The following is a 16,714-nucleotide window of genomic DNA, read 5'->3' on the forward strand; positions in this document are numbered from 1 at the left end:
ACAAGTATGCTGCTGCTAAGAAGGGCTGCAGTGAGGAGTACATTAGAAAAGAATTTGAGTTGGCTGGCATACAGAACTAAGGCAGTATTTTCCCCAATTGCCTTTCACCCTGGGGACTCCATTCTAAATCACAGTGAGAGCAGACGGAGATTGCTTTCTCTCAATGACACCTGTCAAGAGTTGCATGGGAAATGAATTCTGTCAGTCTTGGTTTAGCCTTTTGAGAAAAGCTGGAGAATACTCCAAGTCTGCCCTGATAACTTTAGAAACCTCACACTGAATAGATTCAAACCCTTGAGTACAAAGGGGTTAAAAACCCTGTCAGAGTCCTCTGGGGCAGCTTTCTGTTAAAATGTTGAATGATCATTAAAAAGTACATAATTCACAGTATTTTATTTCTTGTCCTCACTCTCTTTTTTTTCTTTCTTGACAAAAGCAATCTTAAGCAGCTTTTATAAACTTTCATATCTGATCAACAGTATTTTTAAAACATTTTAATGCAAAAAGTATTGCATCAATGTTGGTATATGTTTACTTCTCAGATTGCCAGGTATTACAATAGCAAATTGATCAGAAAGATAAAATACTTACCTGTTATTTCTCTCTTGTGTTCTCTGTATGCAAAATTAATTTTTGGGCATCTATATACAAGTACTATCAACACAATAGCTTTTGTCAGACTAGTACAAACTCTGGGATCATGACTTACAAGTTTTTTCATTCAGATTCTTTTTTAATGCGAGCATTGTTTTTTACCTGGATGAGGAAATCTTCAGTTGCCTCAAAAGATGTTTCTACTGCATTTTGAAGTGTTTTTGCCTGATCTCCAGGCTGATTTCACTCCAGAGAGGGGCATTTCTGCCAGATCAGGTAAATATCTGACACTGTATGCCATCTCCCATGGCACCTCACCTCCTTATTTAGGAAACTTATTCAAGAGCAAATTATCCTTTTGAAGAATATCAGCATACTATCAATATCAACAGATGAGGTATATCTGACATTTAAGTATAAATAAGTCACAAGAAAGGCCTCTGACTCTGGAAAAAAACCCAAAGGTGAACAAAATGCATTTCTCAGCTTATACAAATCCTTGACTCCCACCACAGATGGAAAACTGCTTAAATACAGAGTTGCTTTATCTTTGGGTAAGAAGAATGGGTCACCAGTCTCAATCTCTCTCATCTTTCTATCAGCTGCCATCAGAAAGGTTTTTGTGTTGGTGAATGAGTGGAACACATTACCACTAGTTCAAATGACATAGCCACTAAAGTGAAAACAATAAAATTTGCAATCCTTTGTAGATATCAGATTCCTGATAAGACATAAAAGTCTAATTAAATTTTTCGAGAATCTATGAGGAATGAGATAAAGAAAGATAAACCTTTCAAATTAGAAATTCAGCACAAATGTAGTATAAATAAACAGAGACTTGAATTTTTTATTACTAACAAATAACCTGGATTTACAGATACAGATTGGAGAATGTGAGCTAATTCAAACCTCTACAACTTTGCCAAATTGATGTTCCCATTAAAATGCTTCTGGTCTTAAGAAGCATATTTCTAACAGGAGAAAAGCTCCTAAATCTCATTTATAAAAAGATAAAAGGAATTTTGAAGGAAACAGTAGCAAAAGATATCCACTTTTCCTGGTACAGATTATGACCATAAGTCTGCCTTAATACAGGCAGAAAGTGTGCTGTTTAATACAGCAGTTCTTCCTTCAAGAATAATATATGGGAAAATGACCTGCAGTGCAATCAGGAGTTCAGAGCCCTGATGAGACCGTCTGATTCAGTTCTCATTTTGGTGGTTAGGAGTTATTATGAGAAGTAGAAAGCATGAAGTTTGGCTTTCTGTGCCTCCAAAGACTAAATGGAAACTGATTCCAAAATGCTAATGGAAAAAACAAAAAATCCAGTGAACACACTTGACTTAGGATCTAATAGAGTCATGATTACTTCTGGGGTGGGACATCCAGGTTGCATCAAGCTCCACTCAGGTAGGTTTGCAGCAGAGATCTGGGTATTGCAATTCTTCTGATGCCATTTTGCTCCAGTTTAAAGGAAAGTAAACCAACTACTGTTCTTTATCAAATAAATACAAGTAAAAATAGATTCCATGTGGAGAATTACAAATTATTAATTTAAAGCCATACATTCCAGAAAAGGTCATCGCCAATCTTTAGAAAATACTAAATACATCACAAAGATTAAATATAAAATTTTAAACAGATATCAATGTTTAAATAATTCAGAAAATGTGGGGTTTCTATCTCACAAAGTACCTGAACATCACAACATGCCATTTTTTCACTTGTGACAGAAACAGTAGAAACACAGTTTTCCCAAGGCATGGGTATTTTAAGAATTACATTACCTCAGAACACAAGTCCAAATCAAATACTAAAAAAAATGTAGATTTTAAGAGATAAAAGGTTTTACTTGCTGAGCCGAAACAGTTAACCAGAACAGATAAAATCATTCTGGAGTAGGGGAAAATACCATTGCAAAGCAATTCAGAGCTTGCGGTGCATTTAGAATACATGAACATATTAAAATCACTTTTTTATGCAAGTTTTTATCATACGGCTCTTAAATAGCAAATATGGTTTTTTTTGTGTGTGCATTACCATTTCCTAAGTAAAAAAAATAATAAAAAAACCCACTTAATTTCCTTACTAAATTTTTTGTCACTGATCACTTAGTTAACCTGCTATTGACACAATAAACAGAAGCAATGGATCATTAGAAAGTGTGCCCAAGAACTGCCCCAGCTTTATTTTCCAAAAATATCAAGGTTTCCTATGCCTACATAACAGTTCATTTTCAACATTTAAAATAAAATAAAATAATAAAATAAAATAAAATAAAATAAAATAAAATAAACTTCTGCAACAGCTTCAAGCAGCAATCTCTACTTTGTGACACTTCCTGCACAGTCTCAGCCTTATGAAGCCAAGTTCATTACTGACTCAGGTGAACTCAACCGAGGTTTGGAAGAAAGGTCATATGTAAAATCTCTCCTGAATTAAATGATACAGATTTGCTAGAAATCAATCCTTTGCCAGCAGGATATTTAAAGAGCTGGAAGATCTACTTTCTTTGCAAACAAATTCATATCTCATTGCTAACAATGAACTTTAAAACAAATGTTTTCCACCCATTTAATAAAAGAAAATTTTAGAAGGAAAGACATATGCCAGAAAAAGTGCTATTATTTGCTTAAGGTATGTTTTAGTAATTTCAGTAAGACCAAATTTGACATATGAATATAGTTGGTGTATATTTATAGTCTTTAGTCATAAGCTGTACACAATACTTGAACTTGGAAGTGACAACTAAACAGTTTGCCCAGGACTTTGTCCTGTCAGGTTTTGAATAGCTTCAAGAATGGAAAATCCAAAATATCTCTGGGAAATTTATTCAGGTGTTTTACCACCCTCACATTTAAAAAGCTTTTTCTTATGTTTGATTTTGTACCTTTGCATCATGTACTTTAAGTGAGCACCACTGAGAAGTTTGGCCCTCTTTGTCTATACTGTCTCTTAGGTAAGTATAGATGATAAGCAACGTTCCCCTGAGCCTACTCCCCTAAGCTGAACGACCCCAACTCAGTCTCTCTTCAAATCAGAAGTGAGCCATGAGAAAAGTTTGTTTCTCTGAAGATATATTTAAGAAAGGGCAGAATACACCAGAGAGCAGAGGGCGTGCGCACACACACACACACACAAGTGAAAACTAAAAAAAGGAGCACTGATTTTAGAGGAGAAGGCAGTGCATGAGCGAGTAGATACTCTCTGCAGCCTGTGAAGGGGCCACACCAGAGAAGAGAAGGAACAGCAGAGAGAAACTGCTATATAATATTTACAAGGTCAACCCACCACCCCAACCTAAAATAAGAAACAATACCAATTATCGAGGCAATTATAATACACATTTTAAATTTTCATATGATTGAAATAAGAATCCCCCACATTTCTAGATCAGAGACGCACGTCCTAGGAGAATGGCACAGAACTACTCTAATACTGATATGCTTTAGCTCAAGTGGTTATTGAATATTCCCTTTACAGTACAACTAAATATCTTCTGGTGCACAAATACATTTACAACAGTAAATGTACATTTTGGCAATATATTCCTGTCCAGAAGGAGAGGTTTCTTGGACAAATTGTAAACTTCATGACAACTTTTTCAACCCCCTAAATCAGGTAAACCCTGTCACAGAGGTGAGCAGCTACAGTGTTATGATTAGCAGCAAAGTGCTCTGGGTTTTAGCAGGGTGCGCAGAGTGGGTGATGAAATTGGGAGGACTGTTGCAGTTCATGAAGGAAGAGATACAAGACAGTCATTGAAAAATATATGCTGCTATGGAGAAAGAAATACTAAGTGAAGAGTAGAATGAAGAAACACTGAGTGAATGGTAAAGTCCAGTGTCATACCACCTTCATGAGAATGGAAAAAACTGTAGATACTCAACTAAGAGAACTCTGGGCCACTCCATTCTGGTAGGAGTTTACCATCCTTAAGTGAATGAATCTTGGCAGAATTGTATCTATAAAACTCCTTTCAATAAAACCAATCTCCCTAAGCAAGATTTCAGACCATAATTTGGCCTGGATCAAAATCAAATTCATGTGAATAAATTTAAAAAGGACAACAAAAGTAGAGAGGGGACACAACTGAAATAATGTTGTAGTAACTGTAAGCATCCTAATTATTATGTTCTTTAAAAAAAAAACTCAGTCTTTGCATTGTTTTTCCTTGATTTCATTTTGATTTGTTTTTCTTTTAATAAATTTAATGAAGTTCAATATAAATAGCTGAATAACTTGGCTTGTAAATCGGGTTGAACTTCAGTAAAGCTGTTCTGTTCTCTGCATCTAACAGTCAAACAGAGCAGATTCTGATTGCATCTACAGTATAAGTGAAAAAGTATGTTTTTCTAACAAATAAAACCTTACTTAAATGCCTCACAGATGAGACAGAAGAGTGTGTTCACTTAGGTCTAGCAAAAGAAAGCAGTATAAAAAGGAAAAAAACACATTAGTCTAAATAAGAACACTTTGCTAGTCCTTGTTTCTCTGTTACAATAATTATATTGCTATGTTAGTTAACTCACTTGAATAAATTCTGAGGGTCATGACTGAGGGAATTGCCATCTCTTTATTGTTTTAATGAGAATCAAAGATCTAATTCCACACATACTGAGCCTGAAATTGCATCAGCTATCTCTGAAACATTATGATGAGTTAATCACCAAATATAATTATTATTCTCAGAAACAACAGTTGTAATACAATAGCATTTTTAATAAAACAACAGGTGGATAATAAAGGTACAATAGCCAAAGTCAAGGTCGTACTACATGATTTTTTAATCCCAGTGTTGCATCCTTAGAATGACTTTGCTGCCTGCAATTTCCTTTGGCCCATAAAAGACAAGTTACAAAGAACAAAAAGCATAGTGCCTACACTGTCTTAACGTTTATCTAGTGAAAGCTAATAATACTCAAGAAAAGCTGAGTAACCACTGCATTTATGGAGAAATTTTTGTGCTCTATTACTTTTCGTGTTCCATAGCAGACATAGCCATCAGATTTTTTCCAGAACCAGCATTTTTAGATTTGTTTTTGGTTTACATAATTGGAAATTAGCACTGCTATTAACTTTTATAAATTAACCAGATAATTCCAGCTTTTAATATGACCAGGAAAAAAACATTTAAATTAGAGCCATTAAAGTACATTTCTTCCCAGATCCTTCACAAAAAGAGCACTGAAGGATATAGAATATCTCAAAAAGGTTTCCCCAGGTATTTGAGACCTGTCAGTACATCTTACATGATTTACCTCATGTCCTGCCTTTCACTTCTTTGTGAGTTTACATCTATGATGTGGTCAGAAGATATTCAGTCTGCCTCAGTGATTAAAAAGACAGTGTTTCACAATATCATTAAATATCACTATCTTAATGGATTCAGCAATGAGAAAGCATGCACTATATCAGTAGAAGTTATTTTGGGGCATATAACATTAAAAAAATAAATTAGTGAACAGATTTTAGCTATCTGATCAAGATATTGGTGGAAAAAAGATGAGACATTAGCTCTATATTCTGCAACAATAGCTGAAAGTTAAAGAAAATAAATAAAAAACATTGATCAAAAATGGAAGGAGCAAAACCAAGTTAAGTCTAGAAAGTTTTAATCCTAATTACACTACTGGGATCTAGATAAAGAATTCAATCTGAGAACTGTAAATCGTGGTTTTTTTTTCCTAATATGCACATTTCATACAGATTTTCTGACACAAACCTTTGCTTCATTCTCATCTCTCAAACATGTCCATCTTACCCATAGCACACCAGGAATCAATTTCAGATGTCTTTGCACAAAAACCAAGCAGAATGTATTGCTAGGAAACAAAATAATAATTTTTGGATACATAAATATTCAATTAAATAATGACCATTTATGGAAACTCTATTAAAATGCACCTCATTCAGGCTAGACAGGCAACCATGATTTATTGATGTAACATAACATTTGTGATACAAAGTTCATTTCATATGTCTATAAACTAAATGCTGGTGATTGCAGTCTGAGAGCCTTGAGGTAAAATACTGAAAAGTCTAGACCTCCCCAATACCCAGCCATAACAACAATCTCTAATATAGAAATGCAGACACTCAAATAAAGGTCAAAATAAGTTCCTAAAGGACAGGCTTGTGAATTATATCCCAGTTTTTTGAGGCTGGGTTAAACTCTTACCTCGGCAGTTGGGTAAAGGGCTACTCCACTGCCCATTGCTTCGGCACTGTGCTCGAGAAGCACCCTGAAGTAAGTATCCAGTGCTGCAGGTAAAATTTACCACATCGTTTAAATTGAACTCACTGCCATTAGTCATTCCATGAGCTGGATTCCCAGGATGTCCACATGTGATTGCTGTTAGAAGAAAAATAGGCAGATTAGCATCTAAGTGAAAGGTACTGATCCATGGAATCACTTGCAGGTTGGAGCTCTTTTGGCATTTTGGTTTTTGATTTTGTTTTTTTTTTTTCCCTTCTGAATTTGTCTTTGACTTTTATACAAGACATATAAGAAAAAGAATACAATATAATTATTAAAAATTCTTAACTAGAGAAATAGAGAAAAATATTTTTTTAAAAATAAAACTCTTGGAACCTACTTATGTCGAAGACTGTAATAAAAGTAAATCTAAACATATATATATATATATATATATATGCATTTTAACACACATCTGATATGCATTAGGCCTTTAAAAATTAAGGAAAATAAAGGAAAATATTTTTTCCTAGAAAGTTTAAACATGTAGTAGAGCCGAACAAATTTTATATACTATTTCAGAATATTCTGGAGTTCTAAAGCAGTCCAGGTTCAAGAATCTTGCATTTCTTTTGCTGAAGTAGTGATTCTTTTAATCTGATTTTCTCATGACTATAAAGAAATAATTTTTGGGAGCAAATCTTTCCCATTATTTATTATGTGTGTTGATTTTGCTAAAATAGAACTTAAAAAATAAGTTTATTATCGTCAAGTTCTGGTTTTCCATGTGACAAGATATTAAAATATTATAGAAAAAGATAGAAAAGCATAGGTACTAACATGCAAAGTCAGAATGTACATATATACACATGCACAAACATAACTTCTAAACTGTGCTAGTGATATATATTGTACTTATAAATAACCTATACAAGGGTTTATTTTTTCTTTTGATTCTGTTGTACTGCTACTCACAAGGAACTAAGCAGAAATCTTATTTCCTAATAATTCTCAATAAGCAGCAAGTGGAAAGACCTTTCAGAGGATACTTGGCTAAAGTGTGATCCACCTGGTTTTCCAGTAAAGAAATGGGGAAAGACCTTTATGCCACAAATTCTGCAAGATGAAGGAGGCTGGCTTTTATACAAAACTAAGAATCTTAAGCTGTCCTGTGTGGAGAGCTACAAGTGCTTCCTTTGGTTTTTTTTTTTAAGATTATAATGCCTGGTACTTTATGAATCTACAAATCCTTTCAAAGTAAATTAAAAATATAAAAAGATGTGATGATCGGTAACAATCTCACGTAATAAAGACCAATTTGGGGTAAATTTTCAGGGGCACAGCCTCTAATGTCTTTGTAATACCTCTGCCATTGCATTGGATCTACCTGAGATGGATGTCTTACAGTGCTGTGCTTTGTATCCTTAGCTAGAAAGGATAACACCCTGCTGTTTTGCTACTGCTGAGCAGCACTGCACAGAACCGCTGCTGTCTCCCCAACATTCCACCTTCCCACCAGTAGGCTGGGAGCAGTTGCAACTTCAAAAGCGGATGCAACCTTCAGTCAGCTGACCGAAGGGAAATTCCATACCTCAGATATAAAAGCTAAGAGGACGGAGAATGAAGGGGCAAGGCAGGGTGGCAGTGGGGAAGGAGGGGAGGTATCATCCGTGTATGTTTTGGAGCAACCATTACACATGCTGAAGCCCTCTTTCCCAGGAAGTGGCCAGACATTGCTTGTTCATGGGAAGTAGAAAATGAAAATATTTTCTTTGCTTGCATATGCAACCATTCCCCTTTGTTTTAGCAAGCTGGTGTATTATTTTCTTCCCCTGCCTTTCTGAGGAATGGAGTGACAGTAGCTTGGTGGCCACCTGGCGTCCAGCCAAGGGCAACCCACCACAGTCATATTTCCAGTTCAGGCTCCAGAATGCTCAGTAAGAAGAACATTTCAATAGAACACATTTCTAGCATTGATGAACAGTATTTTTTCACTTTACATGTCAGAAATAGGAGTCTCATTTGAATGGGAATTTCTTAAATAAATTAATCAAAGGAGGAACAACCCCTGAAGTTTGGATGCTGACATAAACCAGATCATTTTTCATGGCTTTTTAGTCTAGCATGTTCTAAGCAAAAGAAAACCATGATGTAATGGAAAACATTACGCCAACTCTAATAACAGAAACTGATGCTAGTCCTTCTCATAACACTAAGGATGACATTTATTTAGGAACAAGCAGCCTCCTGCCCCTCCTGTGCTGCCCCCCAGCTTTGCCCCTTTCTTTTGAAGGGGTTTTATTCACTGCAGTCAAATGAATGCACTAATAGTAACAATGCTAGTTGTGACATTTCTCCTTTGATGAATATAAATCACTTGAAGATACAAATATGGCTATTGAAGGAGAATAACACTTGGGAGATATTTCATGTCCCCGTATACAAGGAAAATTTTTCATTTTACCCTAGAAAGAAAATACTGAACATTTAGAAATGTAATATGCATGAACAGAAAAGCTGACCATCTTAGTGACTCTCTCTTTGTAGACAATACTTCTGTCTGAATTGCAGACATCTTAAAAAAATGCAACACTGAAACAATTGATATAAAAATAACAAAAATATGTATAAAATAACAAAAATATGTATAAAATGGGGCTCTTTAATAAAACCAAAAAGGAAATAAAATCAACTACATAATAAAGTAATAAAATAAAAAAACCAGATATATTGGACTTGACTGATTAAATGGCTGATGGTTCAGAAAACGTCACATGATCTGCTGCACAAATGAAGAAGGAAGTGGAGATAGAGAGACTCCACAATTCTAGCACTTAATTATGGGATTTTAAAAGACAGGTGAATTAAGAAAATATTAAAGGCTATAAAATGTTAACAACTTTTCTAGCAGATGTAGCATAATCCAGTGCCATGCCTTGAGGCCAATTCGAAAAAATGGGCAGTCACCATCGGAACTGCACAGATGAACACTAGTCCAGCTTTGTCCCTCAAGCAATGAAAATATACACAGGAATTTTTTACTCTTAGTGCAAAAAATAGGGGAGAGGCTAAGCCAGCCCATACTTGGCATAACAACTATGCCTGGACAAAGAGAAAGTTACACAGTTGCAGCCTGCTATTCAAACCCCTTCAGTGTCTATGCCATCCTGTTTCTGAAACGACAGAAATTAGGACTTACTGAAAACATTAACAAGTCCATGCTAGGTTAGAAACTGGATCATAACAACCCTCGTAACTGACAATAGATCAAATAAATATCTGATCTGAGCCCAAAACATTTGAACATGCAATTCACTGTTATTATTCAATTAGGTTTAAAATAGTTGCAACAATTCAGTGAAAAATTAATTGTACTTACGGACACAAACAGGAGTTTGTCCAGACCACTTGTGGTCCTGTAGGCAAATTCTGACAGAGGTACCAACAAGTCGAAAGCCAGGATTACACTGGTAGACTACAGTGTCGCGATAACTGAAACCATCTCCACTAATATGACCATTTACAATTGGGTCTGGAGAGCCACAGTGACCAGCTACAGTAAAAAAACAACCCATCAAAAACGCCAAACAAAACATCAAAACAAAACAACGTAAACAAAACATCAAAAATAAGACTTGCCAAAATTTACAATAAAAGAACCCCAAAATTTCAACTTTCCTTTCAATAAACAATATATTTAGAGTCAACTACTGCACTGCACAGAGCAAGTTCTCAGGTATAAAACCTACAGATTATATTTTTTCTACTTCTTTGAAAAAGAAAATAATGAATTAGAGAAATGACAATTCTATAATGAAATAATACTACGAGTTTGAGAGTTAAAGACTTCATATTTCTGTGAGGAAAAAGGCAAACTGATTAAGGCACTTCACTGTAATAAAAGGTAGAAGTCGGGTATTTTTTACTGACCAAATTGCAAAGCATTATAAAGAAGAGCTTATATTTTGACATGAATATGAATTTATAAGCATTTTCCAAACAAGAAGGAATGTTTGCCAGCATTGTTTCCTCCTTATTTCAGTTGCTGTTAAAACATTGCAGAATCCATTATTTCAGGATAATAGCAGTCTTGGCAGTGAGGAAGCCAAGTAATGATTTAATTCATTCTGGATTCTTCATTCTGTTTAAAAACAGACTTACTGGGCAAAAAAACAAAAAAACAAAAAAAAAAAAAAACCACACCAAGATTTCTCTTTACTGATTAAGGAGGAGAAAAAGGTTTTGTGCGTTTTTTTTTTTTTTTTTTTAATTTTTTTATTTGTTTTTGTGGTGACACTGATTAATTGCAAGTGCAGTAATTTCATCTGAAACTGTGCTGTCCTCATTCTGAGAGCTGGGGACTGGGATCTAAGGCTCAAGACTGCAGCTACAATGGGTGTTGTGTGTGTGTGATTGCTTCTGCTTCACGCAGGCTGTATCCAACAGCAGCAACTTGTTTGTAACTTTTCTTTGGGATTCAATTTCCTTTCAAGTAAAGCCCCTTTATTAAGCTAGACATTATATTTAATTCACACCTAATGGCTCACCTAAAACACTAGAAGGATACAACATACACCACTTGATTAGGTTTTTCATACACAGGGAATTATTACAAAAATCCTAATTTTTGTATTGCTGATGCCTACAAGAAGACTTTGTGGTATTCTGCAAATTTAAGGAAGTGAGTATGAATGCAAGATTTCACTAGTTATATAACTACTTTTCCCCTTACAACAAAGAATATGGCAACAGAGGACATTGTAAGCATATTTTTCTCCTTGAAATGTGTCATTTAATAATTTATCTTATTGTTCTCAGTCCAAATTAGTAATATGATCCCTTTTACCCTTCTCTCTCCTACAGCCTCACTCAGTTTCTCCTTGTCTAAAAGATACTCCAATCCCTGGCCTCATAATGGGGTCTTCCCCTGACTTTCTTCATTTTGCAATATCTCTCTTGTATGGTGGAGGACACAAAAACCACACACAATTTTCCACATGATTGCTGAAGAAGAAATAATAACCACGACCTGCTGACTACACTAGTGCTCACACACTCCAGTCTGTGATATTTTTACTGCAAGGCCACACTTTTAACTTTTAGTCAGCCTCTCCACTCAGTCACCTGGGTACTTTCTGTAAAGATTGTTTTTACACAGTCATTTCCATGAGTAGTCACAAATGGCATTCAAGGCAAAGTGCAGGATTCTGTATTCGTCCTTCCTGAACGTTATGTGCTTCCTGCTGGCCCCTTGCTCCAAATTCTAAAGGTCCCTCTGTCTAGCAGTATTATAATCCACACATCTACTGTTCTCCCATCATTTCATGTCACCCTCAAACTTGCTGCAGGTGCATCCCAATTTGTTATCCAAGTGACAGAGAGAGGCTGGATAGTATGGGCCTTTCTATTCATCCTTAGTATCCACTGGCTCCTAGCCACACTTCAAATCAAGAAACAATATCCTTAGAGTTTGCTGGCTCAATTAGTTTGCCCTCCATTTTGCAGTACCCCCATCCAGTCTCATCCCATCTCACTTTGGCTTCAAGGATGCAAGGGGAAACTGCATATTTTCTCCCTATTTTTTTCCAGGAGTGAGGTGAAATAGAAAGGAGTACATTTGGGATTTTTTATTTCCTAGATCTAAGTACTGAAGAACTGAAAAGCAGTAGTTGCACAGAAGAAAGACACAGGACCTCAGGGAATTTCAACAAAGACAGATGAAATATGCCACCTGGCATAAAGAAAAATATTATGCACTTTCTCTTTAATGGGGGTTTAACAAGTTGCTGGACTTATTATGTCAGCAATTTCATTTACAGATCATTCCATCTACTGTATTTAAGGATTTTCAGGGATTTTTGACTCATTTAGATTAATTATTCCAACACATCAAGAACTGAAAGAGCATTGCAATGACACAAAATGTATATAATTTTCTCATCAGCTAAAATTAAAGAAGATTAAGAAGGCTGTGGGGGGATTCTTTTAGTAAAATATACCCTCAAGAATTTAGAAACTTGCTCACATACATGGAGGTTGGTTCAGCAGTTTTATTCAAAAACACTTGGAAGGCAAGATACAAAAAATTCTATTTTATTTTAATAAGAATTTCAAATATAAGGCAATATCATAGCATTATACTGCAATTTACCTATGAGTCATCAACTAAAGGTTTAGACATTTTTACACAACTACAGTCCACAGCAGCATATTTTCATACTGATAAATCTAAGGCATTATATATATCATAAAATTAAAAGATGCAATGGAATAGATTATATTTAACTTTAGATTTTAAGTCTATCCTTGAGCTGTTTATGAATAGTTTTGCATCTGAAAGGCATAAAAACACAGGGAAAAATATATTTTCAGGAAAACACACTGATCCATAATTAAAAGCCACTGATTTTGCAGATGGAGTTAGCCAAATTCAAATACTTCCAATTTGCCCTATGCCCTATAAGAAGCTATGGTCAGCCATACACACAAAGCATGCATAAAACAATATAGGTTTTGTGACTTATAATTAGAAATATTCTTGGAAGGAAAAAAGGGAAAGAGACAATGGTGTGAGTGAAAATGAAAGAAATTTTGCCTAACAATTCATATTTATGCTTGTATAACTAATAAAAAACACATGCAATGCTAACAAACTGAAGACTCAGGTCTTATATTGAGCCTTATTCTCATTAACTACAGTCCTTGATTTTAGCTTTCTTTATAGACAAATAATAAGGAATTGACAAACCCTTTCCTAAGATACAGAAATTAGTGTGCTCATTTAACCTGAAATCATAAATTATCAGTGGGTAGCATAGAGTGATATCTATGTTCATCTATATCTATCCTGAATTACATTCAAGTAGGTAGAAGTAGATAAAAACCATCTTGAGCTCATTATAATTCCTTTGACATGGAAAGGCTCATTCAGAGCTCCCTGGGTGTTTGCCTTCTGATTTTCACAGGCTTCAGGAAAGTCTTAAAGGCACCTCCACAACAAATCTGGGGCATGTTGTCCTTGAAATTTAGGAATATTCAACTAGCAGTATTCATGTCATCTAGCTTTAAAATTTAAGAATTTACCTTTCCTGAGTTGCTCTCTGGAGGAGCCTACATAGTTCCATTGACCTTGGATTGTATTCTTAATTGCATCTAAATTAAGTGTCTGAAGAATATGGTATTAATATACCCTATGTGAAAGTATGTAACAGAGACAGGAAGGGGCTTAGTAGCAGAACTAAAATTTTCTGCAGCATGCATGAGGTAACTCAAATTTAGACTTTCACACTCAAAGCTGTATAAAATTTTTAACACTATAGAGCCTGTCTGAATATGAAATAGGAAAGACTAAGTAGTGATCAAACCTGACAGCTCTAAATGTGATTTTTTTTTTGTCTGGGGAGGTAGATCCATGCATTTAACAGTTCTAAGCATAGGGCTTCATTCAACAATGAAATCAATCAAATAGGAACTAAAGTCTATCCAAGTTTTAGAAAAACACTTGTGAAGTATCATAAATCAAGCAATGCTTTTACTACAGTAATAGTTCCCGCAAGAGGTCCTGTGTTCATTACAAGTGGGAATACATATGTAAACATAATTTAAAATGCAGAATTCAGACAGTCAGATGGGGAAAAATAGTTATTAGCTATAAGGAGATAACAGTAATCTAAACCAATTTCAATGGGGATATGTAAATAACTGAATTAGACAGAATCCAGCACCAAATTAATCCTGGAGAAGAAAATGATAACTTCATATAAATTAAATTAAATCTGCATATAGACAGTCTTTCCTAAATATGAGATCTAATAAACTTAACAACTGTTTCCCAAAGAGTTAAAAGATTCACTAGGTATTGTTTCTAAACTGACTTTTGGAATAATGTGGTATTGTTCTATATATGTAATATACATATATATGTGTGTGTGTGTGTGTATGTGTGTGTGTGTGTGTATGTGTGTGTGTGTGTATGTAAGTCCTGTACTGAAAATTCTTCTCCATCTCTACACTATTTGAATCTAAACTCATGACTACCCTAGACAGTTAATCTTCTGGGATGTTCAGTGTAAACATTATTTCTCAATCGTTAGAATAGAAGAAAAAAACCTCTTTCCAGCCTTTCACGGGCAAGAGTGATTTATAATACAAACAGAATCCATTGAGACTTGTGCATTGTTTAGTTTGCATCTGTTGGCAGCCAAATGATCCTGCATATTGCCTTTCCAAAAAGAAAAGTAGTACATAAGTACTAAATACTGTTATTATTGATCAAGTTACAAAGTGGTATTTCAGGTTATTCAAAATGAATTAATACTAATGCATATCTTTATGCCTGAATTCATGGCACATAGGTGTCAGGCAATATCCTGGCAATGAGTGGTGTCACACACTGGAAAAACATACAGGGTTAATCACTGTATTGTTTTTGCAATAGAGTTTGCATGTTCAGAACAGAAGAAAGGGCTGTGAAAAACACTCTCACACATACAAATGTTGGGCTGTTGGGTCATCACAGCTGAGGTTCCAACATATTTAAATGTCAGTCAGCCTCAGTCCAGGGATACCCTGACACCAATAGCTGATTGCTCTTTAGATACAAACCTCTGTACACTTTCACTGTGGAACTGATGAATTTATGCATGTGAAAAAGCTGATTTCCCCTAAGCAACACCTCAGTGCAATTTTTTCCTATGTAAAAAAAAAAAAATATTTTGCTTCTTTACTGCTCTAAATATCAAAAGAAGTAGCAATTAATGTCCTCTGTTTATGCGTATATCCTATGCTTATGCTATCTTATGCCTATTTCTGGCATCAAGATGACTTCTTTCTTAATACAGCATATTTCAAACTGGTCTATTTCTATTTCAATAAGGTCTGAAAATATATCATACCAGAGAAGTGATCTTTTTTTTTCATAAAATTTGCCCAAAACAACTGCATCTTGCTGGGAAGTCACTAATAATAAACTGAAATTTAGACGTTAGATAAGTTCTATGAGACAATGCTAGTTTTGACCACTCCATGTCTTAAGAGACAACATACTATAAAACTATGTTCAAAAAAATTCAACTACAAACATTCCTGTTGCAAAATGAAGGAGTCAATCATAAATACCTAATGAAAGGTTATAAAATCTTAATTCTGATCTGAATTACATGATTCTGTGCTATTGTTTCTTTGATAGTATTCTGTAGTTTTCTTTCTGCTGCAGTCTAGTACCTGTGAGAAATTGAGATGTTAATGGTTGGTGGCTCAAACATAGCTAAGATCACTGTAGCACTTTTCCCACTATAGCAAACTGTATAAAGACTGTGATTTCTCATGTGCAGTCACCAAACCTCCCCCCTACACTGAATAAGCCTCTGCAAATTTCTGGAAATCTGGGCATAAAGTTAAGACACCTGCCAGGAGGTTGAGATAAAATAAAGGTGGCTTTATTGCCCAATTATCTTGGGCCTAAAAAGTAAACAAGCCTGGGGAGAAGAATGCATCCATGGGGAAAGCCAACTCAGCAGCTGTGCTAAAATTCAGCTCTGACTGGGTCCAGCATAGGGAGGCCATAGCCCCCAGATTCATTTCTGAGGCCTTCTACCAGTCGACTGCACATGATCCATAGTTTTGTAACAGATCCACTGCAAAACTCCCCCACCACCATGGAGAGGTGCTTGGAGAATCCCATATATACCTGAATATATGAAGATAAGCATGGAACACTATGTGTTCTGCTAAAATGATATAGTGAGGCAGCAGAGAAGAAAGATGCTTTTTATGTAAGGTTGAGCTCTGAAGAGGAAAGCAGAATTCCTCCTTTCCTAAGGGCAACCGAGTATATTCAACTATAAGGCAAGAAGAAAATCTGGAAAATTAGGGCAGACAAAGCAAGCGACAGATTCCAGAAATAAATGGTTCACAACCCAG

General features: G+C 35.3%; 1 protein-coding gene across 1 annotated transcript in view; it reads right to left on the minus strand.

Annotated features, from left to right (window-relative positions):
• CSMD1 (CUB and Sushi multiple domains 1) overlaps positions 1–16,714 on the minus strand; it is a 1,073,346-nt gene that overhangs the window by 41,567 nt on the left and 1,015,065 nt on the right. The window contains exons 53-54 of the mRNA XM_062489724.1: positions 10,173–10,346; positions 6,776–6,949 (exon numbers count right to left, since the gene is read on the minus strand). Of these exons, the coding sequence (XP_062345708.1) occupies positions 6,776–6,949; positions 10,173–10,346 (348 nt within the window). The remainder of the gene's footprint in view (positions 1–6,775; positions 6,950–10,172; positions 10,347–16,714) is intronic.

Source organism: Cinclus cinclus, chromosome 3 (assembly GCF_963662255.1).
Source record: "Cinclus cinclus chromosome 3, bCinCin1.1, whole genome shotgun sequence".
NCBI lineage: Eukaryota > Metazoa > Chordata > Aves > Passeriformes > Cinclidae > Cinclus > Cinclus cinclus.